Consider the following 18,989-nt stretch of genomic DNA (forward strand, 5'->3'; position numbering starts at 1 on the left):
CATGGGGGGGGGGGGGGGGGGCGCGGTGTTCAGGTACATAGTTCTTTGGAAGTTGCATCACTGCTAGACAGGGTGGTTAAGGCGGCATTTCGCAACATTGCCTTCATTGTTCACACCATCGAGTATCGGGGTTGGGACATCATGTTGAGGTTGTACAGGGATGCTGGTGAGGCCACTTTCAGAGTACTCAGTACAGTTCTGTTGGCCCTGTGATAGGAAGAATACTATTAGAGAGGGTTTAATAAAGATTTACCAGGATGTTGTAAGGACTGGAGGGTTTGCGTTAGGAGAGGCTGGGTCTTTGTTCACTGGAGCACAGGACGTTGGGGGGGTGACCTCATTGAGATTGATAAAATCATGAGGAGTGGAGGTAAGGTGAATAACAAAGGGCTCTTGCTTAGCATCGGCGTGCTCAAAACTAGGGGCCATTTTGTTTTAATGTGAGGAGAGAGATTTAAAATGAACCGGAGGGGCAAAAGTTTGAAAGAGGGTGATTTGCATGTGGAATGAACTTGCTGAGGATGTGGTAGATGCAGGTACAGTGACAACATTGAAGAAGCATTTGGATGGGTACATGAATAGAAAGGTTTAGAGGGATATGGGCCAAATGCAGGCAAGTGGGACTGGTTTAGTTTGGAATCCTGGTCGGCATGGACGAATTGGACCGAAGTGTCTGTTTCTGTGCTGTATACCTTTATTGCAACCAGTAGAATTCTGAAAGGGGCTTGACAGGGTAGATGCAGATAAAATGCTCCTTTGGTGGGGAGGGTCATCGAATTCCGACAATGTGGAAGCAGACCGTTCAGCCCATCTGTTTCACTCTGGCCCTCTGAACAGTACCCCAACCATACCCAACCCCTTACTGCGTATTTCCCATGACCAAGCCACCCTAACCTGTACATCCCTGGTCACTATGGGTAACTTAGCACGGCCAATCCTCCCTAACCTACACCCGAATCTATAACTTACCTTCTCAAGAATGTAATTTAAATGCAGAGCTTTTCTAAGAAAAATGTCAGTCTGACTCAACATTGGGACACAGACAGAATTCACACTTATTGTCTCTACTTATAAATAGGGCAATGTCTCTTCGAAATGTAGATTCATTTAGATATAACTGCGTCATTTTACATATGAAGATATCCCTTTGAATGTGCCCACATCCCTTTGAAATGTAATCTCGTCCATTTAAACCTCTTTATTTGCAGAAATACCCGTTAAAATGTCCGTGTCCCTTTAAAATGCAGATTGCCCCCTTTAGATATGACGCCGTTCCGTTAGATGTGGGAATATCTGTTTAAATTGAGCCGTGAGCTTTCCCAATGTAGACAGGGCTCCTGGAAACGTGGCAGTGTCCCCCCTGCAGCTGCAGAGCGAGACAGGAGAGTTTGTTTTTGTGAATGAGCAGTTGTAGCGCGAGGTGGCTGTTGCTTGGTGACGGTGAGGCTCCCCCGGCCCCGCCCATCCCCCCCGTGCAGACGTCACGCGGGGGCGAAGGCGGTTGGGAGGAGAAGTCGCTCGAGCGGGGAAGCGGCGGGAGGGCGGCCGTTAGGAAAATGGCGCCGTGCGGCCCGGGGCAGACACCCGTCACTGGGCACCGCCGCCTTCCTGGTGCAGCTGCTGTGTCACGGCCACACCGGCCGGCTGTACAGCAGCCAGGAGCCGGTGAGCATTCTGGAGGCGGATGGGGTTAAGGGCCTGCTTGGGAACTCGTCGGCCGCCTGGGTGGTGGAGTTCTACTGGTCGTGGGGCGGCCCCTGTGTCAACTATGGGGCCACCTGGAAGGTACTGGGCCCGGGAGGTGAAAGGTGAGGCAGGTTGTGGGGGGACGGAGGGGAAGGAATGTGGGGCCTGTCCTGTCATAGTGACATTTTACACTCACTTTCCATCTGCTTTTACTGGCGCTTGTGCTGTTTACCCCTCACTGTGTGTTTAATCCTTGTGCTGTTTACCCCTCACTGTGTGTTTAATCCTTGTGCTGTTTCCCCCTCACTGTGTGTTTAATCCTTGTGCTGTTTCCCCCTCACTGTGTGTTTAATCCTTGTGCTGTTTGCCCCTCACTGTGTGTTTAATCCTTGTGCTGTTTGCCCCTCACTGTGTGTTTAATCCTTGTGCTGTTTGCCCCTCACTGTGTGTTTAATCCTTGTGCTGTTTGCCCCTCACTGAAGGGGCAGGACCTGTTGAGAATGGTTAGTAAAGTATGTGGTGCACTAAGCCTTGTTAACATGGAGATAGTTTGTTATTTGGAAAAATATACTTTTTATTATTTGGAGTCATAGAGATGTACAGCACGGAAACAGACCCATTCGTCCAACCTGTCAATGCCAACTAGATATCCTAAATTAATCTAGTCCCATTTGTCAGCACTTGGTTCATATCCCACTAAACCCTTCCTATTCATATTCCCATCCAGATGCCTTTTAAATGCTGTAATTATACCAGCCTCCACTACTTCCTCTCGCAGCTCATTCCATACGTGCACCACCCTCTGCATGGAAACGTTGCCCCTTCGGTACCTTTTATATCTTTCTGCTCTCACCCTAAACCTATGCCCTCTTGTTGAGAACCTCACCCCTATTCTGGGGAAAAGACACTTAAAAAAAAAAGTTGAGCAACCAGACAAAATGCGAAAGCTATAAAATGTTGAGCCTCATGGGGGGAGGGGGAAAAATGTGGCTCAACCCCATATTTCTTCTCTTGGCATTTGAACACTTAACATCTGTCAATAACACCAGCATCGCCACAGAGCATATTGTGTATGCTCCTCGGTGTGAACAACAGCGCGCCTGCTCACTGGTGTCACCAACACATTGTCCATGCTCCTCACTGTCGGTAGAAAAGGAGACATCGCTTATCTCTGTTCCTAAAGGTCTTCCCTTTATTCTTAAAGCTATGTCCTCTGGTCCTAGTCTCTCCTACCAATGGAAACATCTTCCCAATGTCATTGCACAGTGGGGATGAAGCCCTACCCTATCCGGTCATTTCTGGTGGTCGGTGAGACGAGGCCTCAAGGTTAGAGGAAGTAGCTTTTAGACCGAGATGAGGAGGAACTGCTTTTCCCAGAGGGTCGTGAATGTATGGAATAGTCTAGATTAGAGTGGTGCTGGAAAAGCACAGCAGGTCAGGCAGCATCCGGAGAGCAGGAAAATCGATGTTTCGGGCAAAAGCCAATCATGAAAATCTGTGGAATACTCTGGCCAAGGAAGCAATAGAGGCAACTTCATTAAGTATATTCAAGACACAGTTAGGTGGGATTTGGCCTGATTGGGGAATTAAGGGGTTGCTTGTGACCGTGCAGGGAGGAGGAGATGAGACAATGGATAGATCAGCCATGATCTTAATGAATGACGGAACAGGCTCATTTGTAGCAACTGGAGTGAATCCAGAGAGGGAGCAGACTTTACGACCTCAGGTATGTGTCTTGGTGAGGAAAGACACAAGTTCTGGTTGCGACTGTTTTCCATAGCTTGCCAGAGTCTGAGGAGTGACCTTATACACTTTTATATCATCATGAGGGGCATGGATAGGATAAATAGACATGGTATTTTCCTTTGGATGGGGCAGTCCAGAACTAGAGGGTAATAGGTTTAGGATCGAGAATGTGGTGCTGCAGCAAGTCAGACAGCATTCGAGGAGCAGGAACATCGACGTTTCAGGGAAAGGCCCTTCATCAGAGAAGTGTGTGTGAGAGTTTGTGTGTAAGACTGCACGTAGGAGAGTGTGTATTTGCATGAGTGCCTGCTTGATAAAGTGTGATTGTGATGGAGTATGAGCCTGCGAGAGGGTGAGAGTTTTGAGGGGGTGGTGTATGCATATGTCTGAGAGAGGTATGGATATAAGTGAGGGTTTGCATTTTGCTAAAATAGAGGGCAGCAAGACTTGAACAGGTAATGGTAGGGCCCTGGGTCGTGTTGTAGAACAGAGACCTGGTGGTGTTCAGGTTCATTGTTCTTGAAAACTACATCACTGGTAAATAGGGGAGTGAAGAAGGTGTTTCGCACACTTGCCTTCATTGTTCACTTGCTAAGTACAGGAGTTGGGACATCATGTTGGAGATGCACACAGAAAGTACGTTACTCAGAGGGTGATAGGTGCCTGGAACACATTACCAGTAGAGGCAGGGACGGTAGATTCATTTAAAGTGCACCTGGACAGATGCATGTGTCGTTGGAGAACTGAGGGATACAGATTCAGGAGTTGGGCGATTAGGTTTAGACAGGGGATTTGGATCAGCTTAGACTTGGAGGACTGTCGGGCCTGTTCCTGGGTTGTAAATTTTCTTTGTTCTACATTTGAGGTTGTACAGGATGTTGGTGAGGCCATTTTTCTGGAGTACTGAGTACAGTTCTGGTCGCCCTGTAATAGGAAGAAGACTATTAGAGGCCGGACCAATGAGGAGCACTGGAACTCCGGAACGAGTCTGGTCCTCCTGCCATTGAGAGCAGCCCTATTGTCTGAATCCGAGACATCGATTTTCCTGCTCCTCGGATGCTGCCTGACCTGCTGTGCTTTTCTAATCTTGACCCATGAACTTCTGAAGCTGCTACTCCTCTCTCTCTCTCTGAATGAAGATTGAGATTCATCCAAGACTGTAATTTCCTTCCTCTGTTCAACAGCACTCTCTTCTCTCACTCCCTTTTCTATTTCTTTTATTTTCATGCTGGGATCCAATTGTTGACTTGCAGCAACTGAAAAGAAACGGAGTGAATCCAGAAAGAGGACAGACTGTGGAAAAGCTAGTCCAGGTCTGTGCCTCAAACACATGGCAAGTGCAATATCACAGTGTGAAGTTATTGTCTTTGCTGTGAAAAACAAAGCAGAAATGAGGTGTATTGTTTAAATGGTGATATATTGGGAAGTAGAGAAAGCGAGGACTGCAAATGCTGGAGATCAGAGTCAAAAAGTGCCGTGCTGGAAAAGCACAGCAAGTCAGGCAGCATCCAAGGAGTAGGAAAGTTGACGTATCGGGCACAAGCCCTTCATCTGGAATGATGTGGTTTAGGGTGAGAGGGGAAAGATATAAAAGAGACCTAAGGGGCAACCTTTTCATGCAGAGGGAGCTGCCAGAGGAAGTGGTGGAGGCTGGTACAATTGCAACATTTAAGAGGCATTTGGATGGGTATATGAATAGGAAGGGTTTGGAGGGATATGGGCCGGGTGGTGGCAGGTGGGACTAGATTGGGTTGGGATATCTAGTCGACATGGACGGGTTGGACTGAAGGGTCTGTTTCCATGCTGTACATCTCTATGACTCGAAGACTCTGTGTGGATGTCCAAAGGGGCCTCAGTGTCTTCCTACACCAGTCACTGCCAGTTGTCAGACAGGTGCAGCAAGCAATCAGCAAGGCAAATGCCTTCAGTTCGGGGGTCATTGAATATATTCAAGGCTGAGTTCATCTGAGTTTTGACCAACAGAGAAGTGGATGGTTAGTGGGGAAGGCAAGAAAATAGTTTTAACACCAGTATAGAACAGTGACAGTCATACAGCATAGAAACAGATCCTTCAGTCCAACTCGTCCATGCTGACTATATTCACAAATTAAACTAATTGGATCAACTTAGGCTTGAAGAGCCGAAGGGCCTGTTCCTGGGTTGTAAATTTTCTTTGTTCTATGTTGAGGTTGTACAGGATGTTGTTGAGGCCATTTTGATTTTGGAGTACTGCGTACAGTTCTGTTCCCCCTGTAATAGGAAGAATACTATTGGAGAGGGTTCAGCAAAGATTTACCTGGATGTTGCCAGGACTGGAGGGTTTGAGTTATAGAGAGAGGCTGGGACTTTTTCACTGGAATGGAGGAGGTTGAGGGATGACCTTATTGAGATTTGAAAAATCATAAGGGGTGAGGAGAATAGCGAGGAGCATGTGTGGTTATGTCGAGCCAGGGATGGGGAGGTGAAACAAAATTGTGGCTCTACCCTTTTTTCCTTCTATTGACATTTGGACAGTTGAATCTGTCAGTTACGCCAGCATATCTACAGAGCCTACTGCACGTGCTCCTCGGTGTCAGCAAGCAGTGCGCATGTTCGCCGGTGTCTGCAAAAAACTGCACGTTTCTATCTGTCAGTACAAATGATACATGAATTTCATTTGCCAGCCCAATGAGGAGCACTGGAACACCGGAAGGAGGAGCCTGGTCCTCCTGCCATTCAGAACAGCCCTATTGTCTGAATCCGAGACTTCGATTTTCCTGCTCCTCGGATGCTGCCTGACCTGCTGTGCTTTTCTAGCACCACTCTAATCTTGACCCATGAGCTTCTGAAGCTGCTGCTGCCTCTCTCTCTCTCTGTCTCTCTCTGTCTCTCTCTGTCTCTCTCTGTCTGTGTCTGTCTGTCTGTCTGTCTGTCTGTCTGTCTGTCTGTCTGTCTGTCTGTCTGTCTGTCTGTCTGTCTGTCTGTCTGTCTGTCTGTCTGTCTGTCTGTCTGTCTCTCTGTCTCTCTGTCTCTCTGTCTCTCTGTCTCTCTGTCTCTCTGTCTCTCTGTCTCTCTGTCTCTCTGTCTCTCTGTCTCTCTGTCTCTCTGTCTCTCTGTCTCTCTGTCTCTCTGTCTCTCTGTCTCTCTGTCTCTCTGTCTCTCTGTCTCTCTGTCTCTCTGTCTCTCTGTCTCTCTGTCTCTCTGTCTCTCTGTCTCTCTGTCTCTCTGTCTCTCTGTCTCTCTGTCTCTCTGTCTCTCTGTCTCTCTGTCTCTCTGTCTCTCTGTCTCTCTGTCTCTCTGTCTCTCTGTCTCTCTGTCTCTCTGTCTCTCTGTCTCTCTGTCTCTCTGTATGAAGATTGAGATTCATCCAAGACTGTAATTTCCTTCCTCTGTCCAACAGCACTCTCTTCTCTCACTCCCTTTTCTATTTCTTTTATTTTCATGCTGGGATCCAATTGTTGACTTGCAGCAACTGAAAAGAAACGGAGTGAATCCAGAAAGAGGACAGACTCGGGAAAAACTGGTCCAGGTCTGTGCCTCAAACACCTCAAAACTGAAGTACCACCGTGTGAAGTTATCGCCTTTGCTGTGGAAAAAACAAAGCAGAAATGAGGTGTATTGTTTAAATGGTGATATATTGGGAAGTGGAGAAAGTGAAGACTGCAAATGCTGGAGATCAGAGTCAAAATGTGTGGTGCTGGAAAAGCACAGCAGGTCAGACAGCATCCGAGGAGTAGGATAGTTGACGTTTCGGGTAAGAGCCCTTCATCAGGAACGATGTATGGATGGACAAAGGAGCATCAGCGTCCTCCTACACCAGTCAATGACAGTTGTCAGACAGGTGCAGCAAGCGATCAGCAAGGCAAGTGGTATATGAGCAAGAGGAATTGAATTTAGAAGTGGGGGTGTCTTCCTGCAGTTCGGGGTCATGGAATATATTCAAGGCTGAGTTCATATCATTTTTGAACAACAGAGAAGTGGATGGTTCTTGGGGAAGGCAAAATAGTTTTAAGGCCAGTACAGAACAGTGACAGTCATACAGCATAGAAACACACCCTTCTATCCATGCTGACTATATTCACAAATTAAAGTAATCCCACCTGTCTGTGTTTGGCCCACATCCCTCCGTACCTTTCCTATTCATGTACTTATCCAAACATCTTTTAAATGTTACTGTACCTGCATCTATCACTTCTCTAGACATTCATTCCACACACAAACCACTCTTTTTTTTTAAAAGAAAATGTGCTCCTCAGGTCTTTAAAATCGTTCTACTCTCTCCTTAAACGTTTGCTCCCCAATCTTGAAATGACACCTGCCATTCACCTCCCCTATACCCCTCATGATCTTTTAAACCTCTCTAAGGTCACCTTTTAACGTCCAATGCTCCAGTGAACAAAGTCCCAGCCTCTGCTCGATGTCGGGAGATCCATATCCATTTGTGATCTGTTTAATGGTGGTGCAGGCTTAAAAGACCAAATGGTCGACTCCTGTTCCCAATTCTCTGTCCTGGACATAAGATGTAGGAGCAGAAAGTAGGCTATCAGGTCTGCTCATACAATTCAATCGTGGCTGATAAGTTTCTGAGCCTCATTTTGCTACTTTCTCCATGTAACCCTTGATACTCAAGAACCTAACTATCTCGGTCTTAGATATCCTCCGTGACCTGGCCTTCGCAGCCTTCTGTGCCAATGAATTCCATAGATTCACCACTCTCTGACTGAAGAGGTTTCTCCTTATCTCCATTCTGAAAGGTCATCCCTTTACTCTAAAGCTGTGCCCTCAGGTTTTAGTTTCTCCTACCAATGGAAACATCTACCCAACATCCACTCTGTCCAGGCTGTTCAGTATTATGTATGTTTAGATCTCTCCTGTGTGTGGGCCTATTAATCAGCATAAGCCAGACCCTTCAGGATGAGGTACAGCAAGGATTAGGTTCAGCAAATTGAAAATGGAGGGAGAGCGTGTGGGATGGAGATATTCAGTTTCTAGAGAATGAGAGAGGAATTAAATTAGAATTGATCGGATGGGCTGAAGGGCTAAGCAGTGGCAGATAGAGTTGAATTTGCAGAAATGTGATGTGTTGTATTTTGGTCAAGAAATGCAGGCAGGACTTAACACAGTGAAGGGGAGTGTTGCAGAACAAAGAGACCTTGAAGTACAGGTAAGTGGAGACGCAGGTAGACAGGATAGTGAAGATGATGTTTGGTATGCTTTCCTCTATTGGTCAGAGCATTGAGTGAACGAGTTGGGAGGTCATGTTGCGGCTGCACAGGACCTTGGTTAGGCCACTTTTGGAATATTGTGTGTAATTCTGGTCTCCATCCTATGGAAGGATGTTGTGAAACTTGAAAGGGTTTGGAAAAGGTTTATAAAGCTGGTGCCAGAGTTGAAGGGTTTGAGGGAGATACTGAATAGGCTGGGGCTGTTTTCCCTGTCGTGTCGGAGGCTGTGGGGTGACATTTTATAAGGGGCATGGATAGGGGTGAATAGCCAAGGTCTTTTCCTTAGGGTAGGGGAGTCCAAATCGAGAGGGCAGATGTTTGAAGTGAGAGGGCAAAGATTTAAAAGGGACCTGAGGGGCCACTTTTTCACGTAGAGCGTTTTGCATGTATGGAACGAGCTGCCAGAGGAAGTGGTGGAGCCTGGTACCATTACAATATTTAACAAGCATCTGGATGGGTACATGAAGAGGCAGCGTTTCGAGGGATATGGGCCAAATGCTGGCAAATGGAAATAGATTAATTTCGGATATATGGTTTGCATGGACAAGTTGGGCGGAAGGGTCTGTTTCTGTGGTGTCTGACTCTAGTTGTCTTCGGTGAAAGCAGAAGAGTGGTTGTGAAGATGGGACTTTCAGAGCAGCTTTCAAAAATGTTTTGCCCTTACTGGGACCGGAAGAAGTTACAATGAAATCTTTCATTTGGGAGACAGCAAGGATCAAAGTGAGTACATCTGAGATGTTGGTGGAAACTGGGAATTTGTTGCACTGTGGGGATGAAGAATGTCCATTCTCTCTCTCTCGCCACCCCACCTCTGACCCCTGTCCAGTTCATCACCCCACCCTCTCGCCATTCATTCTCTCTCTCACCCCCACCACCCCCCCCACCTTCTGCTTCTTGTCCTTTCTCTTCCCACCAATTGCCCCCATCCATTCTCTCTCTCTCCCCACACTCTGCAGTTCCCCCATTCGGTCTCTGCTCATACTCTGGACCCCACCCCATTCTCACTCACTCCTCCACAACACACTATACCCCCATTCTCTCCCCCTGGCCCCCATCACATTCTGTCCCTGTTCCGCCAGTCTTTCTCTACCCCACACCCTCTGCCCCTTGTCCATTTTCTCTCTCACTTTCACTCTCTCTCTCCCTCCCCCCCCCCCCCCAACATTCTCTCTTTTCTCCTGTCCAATCCCCTCCATCAGCCCCTGTCCATTCCTCCAACCAGCCTCAATGCCCCCTGTCCATTTCCCCCTGCGACCCTCAGTGTCTCTTGTCCATTTCCTCCGGCCACCCACAGTGCCCCCTGTCCATTCCCCCTGACCATGCACTTTGCCCCCTGTCCATTCCCCCCACCACCCACAGTGGCCCCTGACACCAACAGCACCCCTTGTCCATCCCCTTCATCACCCACATCAGCCCCTGTCCATTCCTCCAACCAGCCACAGAACCCCCTATCCATTCTTCCCCCCCCCCCACCACCACCACCTGCAGTGTCTGTTGTCAATTTCCTCTGGCCACCCGCAGTGCTCCCTCTGCATTCCACACCGGCCACCCACAGTGCCCCGTCCACTCCTTTCCACCCCCCCCCATCCACAGTACCCCTGTCCATTCTCCCCGCCACACACTGCACGCCCTGCCCAGTCCCCCTCGCCACCCACAGCACTGGCTGTCAAACCCACACTGCCACCCATAGTACCCCCTGTCCATTTCCCTCCATCATCCACAGCTTCACCCCATCCATTCCCCCTGCCACCCAGAGCACCCCTTGTCCATTCATCCCGACAGCCTCAGTGCCCCCTGTCCATTCCCCCCGCCACCCACCGTACCCCCGTCCATTCTCCCATGGACTATAACCTGGTGTTGTGTGATTTTAAACCATATTTAGAAACATCTGAAAGCACATACTACTTTTTTTAAAAAGAGCTGCTGAAATCTTTCTGAAACTTTTGTTGAAGTCTGCGCAATTAGGCTACAGCCCCTATAAGGGTTGAATGGCCTATACTTAGTCTCGTGAAATTGGTTCCAACAATGTAGAAATAGAGTTGTCGAGCACGTACACAAAGACTTTCAGTCCAGGCTGACCAGATATCCTAATTTAATCTAGTGACCCATTTGCAAGCATTTGGCCCATATCCTTCTAAACCCTTCCTTTTCATATGCTGGAGATCAGAGCTTAAAAATGTGTTGCTGGAAAAGCGCAGCAGGTCAGGCAGCATCAAAGGAACAGGAGAATCGACGTTCGGGCATAAGCCCTTCTTCAGGAATCCTCATTCCAAACACACACCACCCTCTGTGAAAAAGTTGCCCCTTAGCTCCCTAATAAATCTTTTCCCACTCATCCTAAATCTATGCCCTCAAGTTCTGGACTCGCTCCCACTACCCTGGGGAAAAGGCATAAAAAAGTTGAATAGCCAGCCAGAATGCAAAAGGAATAAAATCTGAAGCCACAGGAAAAAATGTGATTCTACCCTTTTTTTTTCGATTTGCATTTGGACCCTTAAAAGCGGTCAGTAATAACGGCATCGCCCCAGAGCATACTGCGCATGCTCATCGGTGTCAGTAAGGCGCAACACATATTTGCCGATGTCAGCAAATCACAGCACATGTTCTTTGCTGTCCGCCGAAAAGGCGCGCGACCTACTTTGATGAACCAATAGAATGCCAAGGAGGACCGGAAGAAGACCGGTACTCCTGCCAATCAGAGCCCCCATGTTGTCTGAATGCGGAAGGTGCGCCATGAATTTCAGAACCTGCTGCTGATTCTCTGCCTCTGAATGAAGATTCACCTTCACGCCGGACTGCAACTTCTTTCCTCTGTGCGGCACTCTCTTTTCCCACCACCGTTTTCCACTTATTTTTAATGTTGGGGTCAAGGGCTCTCCCTAAGGGGGTGCTGGGGCAGGATAGTGAAGTGGGGATAGGTGAAGACAGGTAGAGGGTAGGACCTAGTTGATCAATGGGAGGAAGGAATCTGGTTGGCAGGGAGGAGTGGAAGGGAGGGGGAGGAGCTGGGACAGGAATTGGGGGACGGGAAGGGAGGTTACTTGAAATTGGAGAACTCAATGTTGAGTCCTCTGAGCTGTAGGCTACCCAGGCAGAAGATGAGGTGGTGTTCCTCCAATTTGCGGTTTGCTTCATTGTGGTAATGGTGAAGGCCTAAGATGGTCACATCAGAAAGGGCGTGGGAAAGGAAATTAAAATGGATGGTGACTGGGAGGTCCAGTCGGCCTCTGCAGACCCGGCTGTGATGCTCAGCGAACCATTTCCCAAGTTTACACTCGGTCTCCACGATGTAGAGAAGACCACAATTGGCAAACACATGGCAAGTGCAGTGCCATAATATGAAGTTATAGCCTTTGCTGTGGGGAAAAAAAAGCAGAAAGGTGTGTTGTTTAAATGGTGATGTATTGGAATGTGGAGAAAGTGAGAACTGGAGATCAGAGTCGGAAAGTCTGGCAATGAAAAGCACAGCAGGTCAAGCAGCATCCGAGCAGTAGGACAGTCAAAGTTTCGGGCATGAGCCCTTCAGGAATGATGCGTGGATGTTCAGAGGGGCATCAGCATCCTTCTGTGCCAGTTGTCAGACAGGTGCAGCAGGCAATGAGCAAGGCAAGTGGTGTGTTAGCAAAAGGAATTGAATTCAGAAGTGGGGATGTCTTCCTGCAGTTAGGGGGTCATTGAATAAATTCAAGGCTGAGTTAATCTGATATTTGAACAAGAAAGAAGTGGGCGTTTATGGAGGAAGGCAAGAAAATGGTTTTAAGACCAGTTTAGAACAGTTCCAGAGTCAGACAACACAGAAACAGACCCTTCAGTCCAACTCCACCATGCTGACTGTGTTCACAAACAAAACTAGTCCCACCTGTGTGTGTTTGGCCCATATCCCTCTGAACCTTTCCTATTCATGTACTTTTAAACCTTGTTACTGTACCTGCATCCACCACCGTGTCTGGACATTGATTCCACGCACAAACTACTCTCAAAAACAAAGGTGCTACTCCAGTCTTTTGAAAATCTTTCTCCACTCATCTTCCTCATTTGCTCCCTAATCTTGAAATCCCCACCCTAGGAAAAGGACACCTGCGGTTCACCTCATCTACCCTCCTCATGATTTTATGAACCTCTTTTAAGGTCACCTGTCAACCTCATGTGTTCCAGTGAAAAAAGTCCCAGCCTATCCACTTAGATGTAGGTATAATCATATCCAGTTATGAATTGTTCAATGCTGGTGCAGACTCGAAAGACTGAATGGCCTAGTCCTGCTCCCAACTCTCTCACTCTGTCCAGGACAGCAAGAGGCCCTAAGTCATAGGAGCAGAAATTAGGCCATTCAGCCCATCCGGTCTAATCACCCCATTCAATCGTGGCTGCTAGGTTTCTCGACCCCATTCTCCCTGTAACCCTCGTTCCCCTTGAGACTCAAGAACCTATCTGTCTCCGTTTTAAATATCCTCAGTGACCTGGCCTGCACAGCCTACTGTGGAAATAGATTCCACAGATTCACCGCTCTCTGGCTGAAGAAGTTTGTCCATTCTAAAAGGTCTTCCCTTTACTCTAAGGCTGTGTCCTCTGGCCCGAGTCTGTCCTACCAATGGAACCATCTTCGCAATGTCCACTCTGTCCGGGCTGTTCAAGATTATGTATGTTTCAATTAGACATCCCCCACTGAGTGTAGGCCTGTTAATCAGCATGAACCAGACCCTTCAGGATGAGGTACAGCAGGGATTAGGGTCAGCAAAGTGAGAATGGAGGGAGTGTGTGTGGGATGGAGATTTTCAGCTTCTAGGGAATGAGAGAGAAAAGTGAGTTCGCTATAAATTAGAATTGATCGGATGGGCCAAAGAGTGGTAGATGGAATTTAATTTGGAGAAATGTGAGTTGTTGCATTTTGGTCAAGCAATCCAGGCAGGACTGACACAGTTAAGAGGAGTGTTGCAGAACAAAGAGACCTTGGAGTGCAGGTTCCATAGTTCCTTGAAAGTGGAGTCTCAGGTAGACAAGATAGTGAATGAGGCATTTGGTAGGATGGCCTTTATTGGTCAGAGCATTGAGTAGATGAGTTGGGAGGTCATGTTGTGGCTGTTCAGGATGTTGGTTCAGCCAATTTTGGAATACTGCATTCAGTTCTGATCTCCCTTCTGCAGGAAAGACGTTATGAAACTTTGAAAGGGGTCAGAAAATATGAGCTATAGGGAGAGGCTGAATAGTCCAGGGACATTTTCCATGGAGCATCAGAGGCTGAGGGGTAAACATATAGACCTTTGTAATGGGCATGGAGAGGAGGGAAAACCTAAGGTCTTTTCCCCCAGGGTAGGGGAGTTCAAGAAAACTAGAAGGCATATGTTTGAGGTGAGAGCAGAATGATTTAACAGGGGTCTGAGGGGCAACCTGTTCACACAGAGGGTGGTGCATGTATGGCACGAACTGCCAGAGGAAGTGGTGGAGATTGGCACAATTACAACATTTAAGAGGCATGTGGACATCTGTCTGTTCTCAGCTCTGCTGAATTTCTGTTGAAGCTTTAACCCCCCCCCCCCTTTTACACCTTCTGGGACAATAAAACATTCAGTCAATCTACACCCAACCCACAATCTCCCAGCCTGTCAACCATCCAGGGACTGTGTAGTCACAGCAGGGAATCGAACAAGAAAAATGAAACAACATTAGAAATAAATTGGTGCTCGTGTTTAATGTTTATTCATTAGGAAATAAACCAGAAATAGGGCTCTCCCAGGATTCGTGTGGTCCCCTATTTGAGGAATTCTTTCTCTCTTACATCGAACTGTTAGTATGCAGCTCTGATTTACAACAATAGTTACATCAACAGGACTAAAGCATCTGTTATCAAATTGGCAGTGATGTACAGCACGGAAATAGAGTTTTTCTCTCTCTCATGCACACACGCACGCACATGTCCATGGGGGTGAATTTATATTTGCAGAATGATATTTGCAGATACATTCTATTTTGCTCAAAAAATACACAATCTGCAGGCAGTCAACCCATGTAATATATTGTAAATTCCTGTTTGGAAATAGAACCAGTCTGACTCAAGATTGGGGTACAGACAGACTCTGACCTCACACCTTTAATGCATTGTCTGAGCTGAGATGTCACCTCTTGTTATAAATCCTTGTTATCTTGATAAGGTGCCTTGCAGGAAGTTCTGGGATTTACATGTTAATGATGGCTGCAACCCATTCTAGAAGATGAAAGACTTGACAATCCAGGTTTGTTCAATATATCATTTCAGTGGCAGGGCACTTTTTTTCTATATGTGTCTTATGATTTTATTTTCCGCAACCACCTGATGAAGGATCAGTGCTCCGAAAGCTAGTCCTTCCAAATAAATGTGTTGGACTATAACCTGGTGGTGTGTGTTTTTTCAACTTTGACCAGATGTGGGTGGATGGACCATGCTAAATTACCCACGGTGCCGAGGGATGTGCAGGTTAGGTGTAGTAGTCAGGGTTAAATGTAGAGCAATAGGGGTAAGGGAATGGCTGTGGGTGGGTTACCCTTCAGAGGATCGGTTTGGACTTGTTGGGCCGAGTGGCCTGCTTCCACACTGTGGGGATTGTCTGAAGGGAGGAGATTTTTGCAAACACACTTTTTTTTGCTTTACAAAATCAGACCTGCTCACTCTCAGCAGTATCCCAGTGTTAGGAAAGATATTAACTTTCAGGTGGAGTTATCCAAAATTCAGAGAGATGTCGGTCTTGATGTTTTTGCTTTTCTGCCCCTGTAAGGTCCTGAATCAGCACCTTCAGGAGAATTAGTCGAGGAGAGGGAGAGATGGTGCTTTCAATTTTGTGCAACAACAAAAGAAAGGAATATTCCACAAAGTAGAATTGCTTCTTCTGAATTTCTACCCTGCACTGACAGTGATGACCTTTGTAATTTGTTTTTAACAGTGTATTTGAAGATCTGAAGACTGAAGCTAACGTTGACTCTCCTGCTCCTCGGATGCTGCCTGACCTGTTGTGCTTTTCCAGCGCCACACTTTTCGACTCTGACTGTCCAGCATCTACAGTTCTCACTTTGACGTCAATGTCTGACAGTCAGTCAATCCATCGGGACTGCAACAGTTTTCAACTATGATTCTGTGAGAAGGAGCAAAGCTTTTTGGTTCCTGTTTGAGTACGTTTTCAGCATCAGTGGGACTGGATGAGAGACCCTACTGTTGCAGCGCACTGAGTGTGGAGCCTGAAAGTTATACGGCCTGGGAAGAGGAATTCAGGGTGGGGAGGGGCTCCACACGTATTTGTGTGTAACTGAAGCTTCGGCCATGGAGAAACCAGAGGAATCCCACCCTGTGGAGAATCCATGGAAGTGTGGCGACTGTGGGAAAAGCTTCCGTGTCCCATCTGTCCTAGAGACTCATCGGCGCAGTCACACTGGGGAGAGCCCGTTCCCCTGTCCCGTCTGCGGGAAGGGCTTCAGCACTTCCTCCACTCTGCTAACCCACCAGCGGATCCACACGGGGGAGAGGCCCTTCAGCTGCCCCGAGTGTGGGAATTCTTTTACCCAGGCCTCTGTCCTGCTAACCCACCAGTGGATCCACATGGGAGAGAGGCCCTTCAGCTGCCCCAAGTGTGGGAAGGCCTTCAGCAATTCCTCCAACAGGCTGAAACACCAGCGGGTCCACACTGGGGAGAGGCCCTTCAGCTGCTCAGTGTGCAGGAAGGCCTTCAGCGATTCCTCCACCCTGCTGAGGCACCAGCGGGTCCACACGGGGGAGAGGCCCTTCAGCTGTCCCGAATGTGGGAAGAGATTTACCCAGGCCTCCAACTTGCTGACCCATCTGCGGAGCCACACGGGGGAGAGGCCCTTCAGCTGCCCCCTGTGCGGGAAGGGCTTCACACGCTCTACCAACCTCCGGAGGCACCAGCGAGTTCACATACCATCGCAGGGGGATTGAAGGAGCGACGGCTGAGTGCCGTTATCAACTGGACTGTCAACCCAGTTCCGGGGGCTCCCGGGTTTGAATCCCACTGCAGCAGATGGGATACGGGGTATGGGTTGAAATTGCCGAGTGAGGCAGTACTTCCTCCAGGTTAAGGTTGTACCAAGGATCCAATTACAAATGGACAACTTGGTGGTGACCAATAGTAAAGAAAGTGAGGTGGGTTGGGGTGTGGTGGGGTAGCGTGTGCGTTTTGACCTTGAGCTGTTTAAAAAGCAGCTACGTTTTCTCTGCCTTTTTGCTGAGGGGGTTTGAAGCTGTAACAAAGTTGGATCTCAATAAAGGTTACCTGAATTTACCCCTTGGCTCAGACTCTTATTGAAAGCTTTGAGCTCCAAGAGGTTTTTCTTTAAATGCTGCTCATTTCTTTCAGCCTCCTGCACTAAGCTTCCAATGTCGTGTATCAGGTGGAGTGGTGAATGAGCAGCCTGTTTTGTTAGAAATTGTGAATTTTTCAGGAGTGCAGAGTGTGTCATTTCATTAGCATTGTAAAGTTTACTGGCAGCATCGGGAGGTGTGGGCTGTGTTCACTAGAAATGATGTGGAGGAGCTGGTGGTGGACTGGCCTGTATGAAGTTAAAAATCGCACAACACCAGGTTATAGTTCAACAGGTTTATTTGGAAGCACTAGCTTTCAGAGCACTGCTCCTTCATCGGGTAGCTGTGGAGCATGATCATAAGACACAGATTTTATAGCAGAAAATCACAGTGTCATGCAACTGATAGGATGTATTGAACGAACCAAGATTGCTGTTAAGTCTTTCACCTTTTAGAATGTGTTGCAGGTTTCAGTTCATTAATATGTAAATCCCAGTACATCTTATAATTCACGTACTCAAGATGACTTAAGCTTTTTTAAAAAAAAGTGACAACTCAGCCTCGATAAAGGTGTGAGGTTCAAGTCTGTCAATGTCCCAATTTTGAATCAAACTGGTACTATTTCCAAAGTAGGAATTTATAAAATATTACATGGATTGACTGTCTGCAGACTGTGCACTTTTTGAGCTAAATTGAATGTATCTGCAAACATAATTCTGCCAATACAAATTTGCCCAAAAAGTGATTTGTGAATGTGAGTTTGTGCTTGAGAGTGCACGTAAGAGTGTATGATGGAGTATATGCCTGTGAGTGTGTTGGGGGGCGTATGTGTAGGTGTCTGAGAGAACACGTGTGTATGAGTGAGGTATGAATAAAAGTGAGGGCTTGCGTTTTGCTAAAACAAGGAAGGGCGGGATTTGTACAGTTAATGGTAGGGCCCTGTGTCATGCTGTAAAAGAGAGACATGGTGGGGTTCAGGTAAACAGTTCTTTGAAAGTTGCATCGCTGCTAGACAGGGTGGTCAAGAAGGCATTTAGCATACTTGCCTTCATTATCCTGAAGAAGGGCTTATGCCCGAAACTTCGATTCTCCTGTTCCCTGGATGCTGCCTGACCTGCTGCGCTTTTCCAGCAACACATTTCCAGCTCTGATCTCCAGCATCTGCAGACCTCACTTTCTCCTCCTTCATTGTTCCCCCCACTGCGTGTAGGAGTTGGGGCATCATGTTGAGGTTGTACAGGGATGTTGGTGAGGCCACTTTCAGAGTACTGAGTATGGTTCTGGTGCCCTGTAATAGGAAGGAAACTATTAGAGAGGGTTTGGTAAAGATTTACCAGGATGTTGCCAGGATTGGAGGGTTTGAGTTATAATGAGAGGCTGGGACTTTTTTCACTGGAGCACAGGAAATTGAGGGGTGACATCATTGAGATTGATAAAATCATGAGGAGTGGAGGTAAGGTGAATAGCAAAGGGCTCTTCCTTAGCGTAGGGGAGCTCAAGACTCGGGGGCATACTTCTTTAAAGTGAGAGGAGAGAGATTTAAAAGGAACCTGAGGGTCAAGGTTTTGGCAGGGTGCTTTGTGTGTGGAATGAACTTGCTGAGGGTGTGGTAGATGCAGGTATATTTAAAAAGTTTAAATAACATTTGGATGGGTACATGAATAGAAAGGTTTAGAGGGATATGGGCCAAACGCAGGCAAGTGGGACTAACTTAGTTTGGGAACTCTGGTTGCCATGGATGAGTTAGACCGAAGGGTCTGTTTCTGTGCAGTTTCCCTCTCTGAACCAGAAGTGATCTTATTGAAACCAGTAGAATTCTGAAAGGGGCTTGACAGGATAGATGCAGATAAAATGCTCCTTTGTGGTGGGAGTCATAGAATCCTGACAATGTGGAAACAGGCCATTCAGCCCATCTATTCCACACTGGCCCTCTGAACAGCATCCCACCCATACCCACCCCCTTACTCCATATTTCCCATGGCCAATCCACCCTAAGTTCCACATCCCTGGTCACTATGGGTAATTTAGCACAGCCTATCCACCCCAACCTCTACACCCTAATCTGTAAATTA

At 47.4% G+C, this 18,989-nt stretch overlaps 1 protein-coding gene across 4 annotated transcripts; it reads left to right on the top strand.

Moving 5' to 3' along the window:
• Nucleotides 1-1,542: 1,542 nt before the first annotated feature.
• LOC148143009 (uncharacterized) lies at nucleotides 1,543-17,712 on the top strand. Of its 4 annotated transcripts, none has more exons than XM_087973982.1 (3): nucleotides 1,543-1,808; nucleotides 14,783-14,863; nucleotides 15,548-17,712. In XM_087973982.1, exon 3 carries the CDS (start codon nucleotides 15,922-15,924, stop codon nucleotides 16,552-16,554), a length of 633 nt encoding a protein of 210 aa, XP_087830108.1. In that variant the 5' UTR covers nucleotides 1,543-1,808; nucleotides 14,783-14,863; nucleotides 15,548-15,921; the 3' UTR covers nucleotides 16,555-17,712. The 4 variants fall into 4 exon arrangements, with proteins under 4 accessions (XP_087830108.1, XP_087830109.1, XP_087830112.1 ...); XM_087973985.1 differs by having other exon boundaries at nucleotides 1,564-1,665; XM_087973983.1 differs by lacking the exon at nucleotides 14,783-14,863.
• The last annotated feature ends 1,277 nt before the right edge of the window (nucleotides 17,713-18,989 follow it).

This window comes from Chiloscyllium plagiosum, unplaced genomic scaffold (assembly GCF_037043375.1).
Source record: "Chiloscyllium plagiosum isolate Xiang-an unplaced genomic scaffold, Cpla_swu_hap1 HiC_scaffold_27, whole genome shotgun sequence".
NCBI classification, from domain to species: Eukaryota; Metazoa; Chordata; class Chondrichthyes; order Orectolobiformes; family Hemiscylliidae; genus Chiloscyllium; species Chiloscyllium plagiosum.

Bases quoted from the DNA above. Each gene is read 5' to 3' on its own strand.
- LOC148143009 (XM_087973982.1), top strand. From the start codon at position 15,922: ATGGAGAAACCAGAGGAATCCCACCCTGTGGAGAATCCATGGAAGTGT.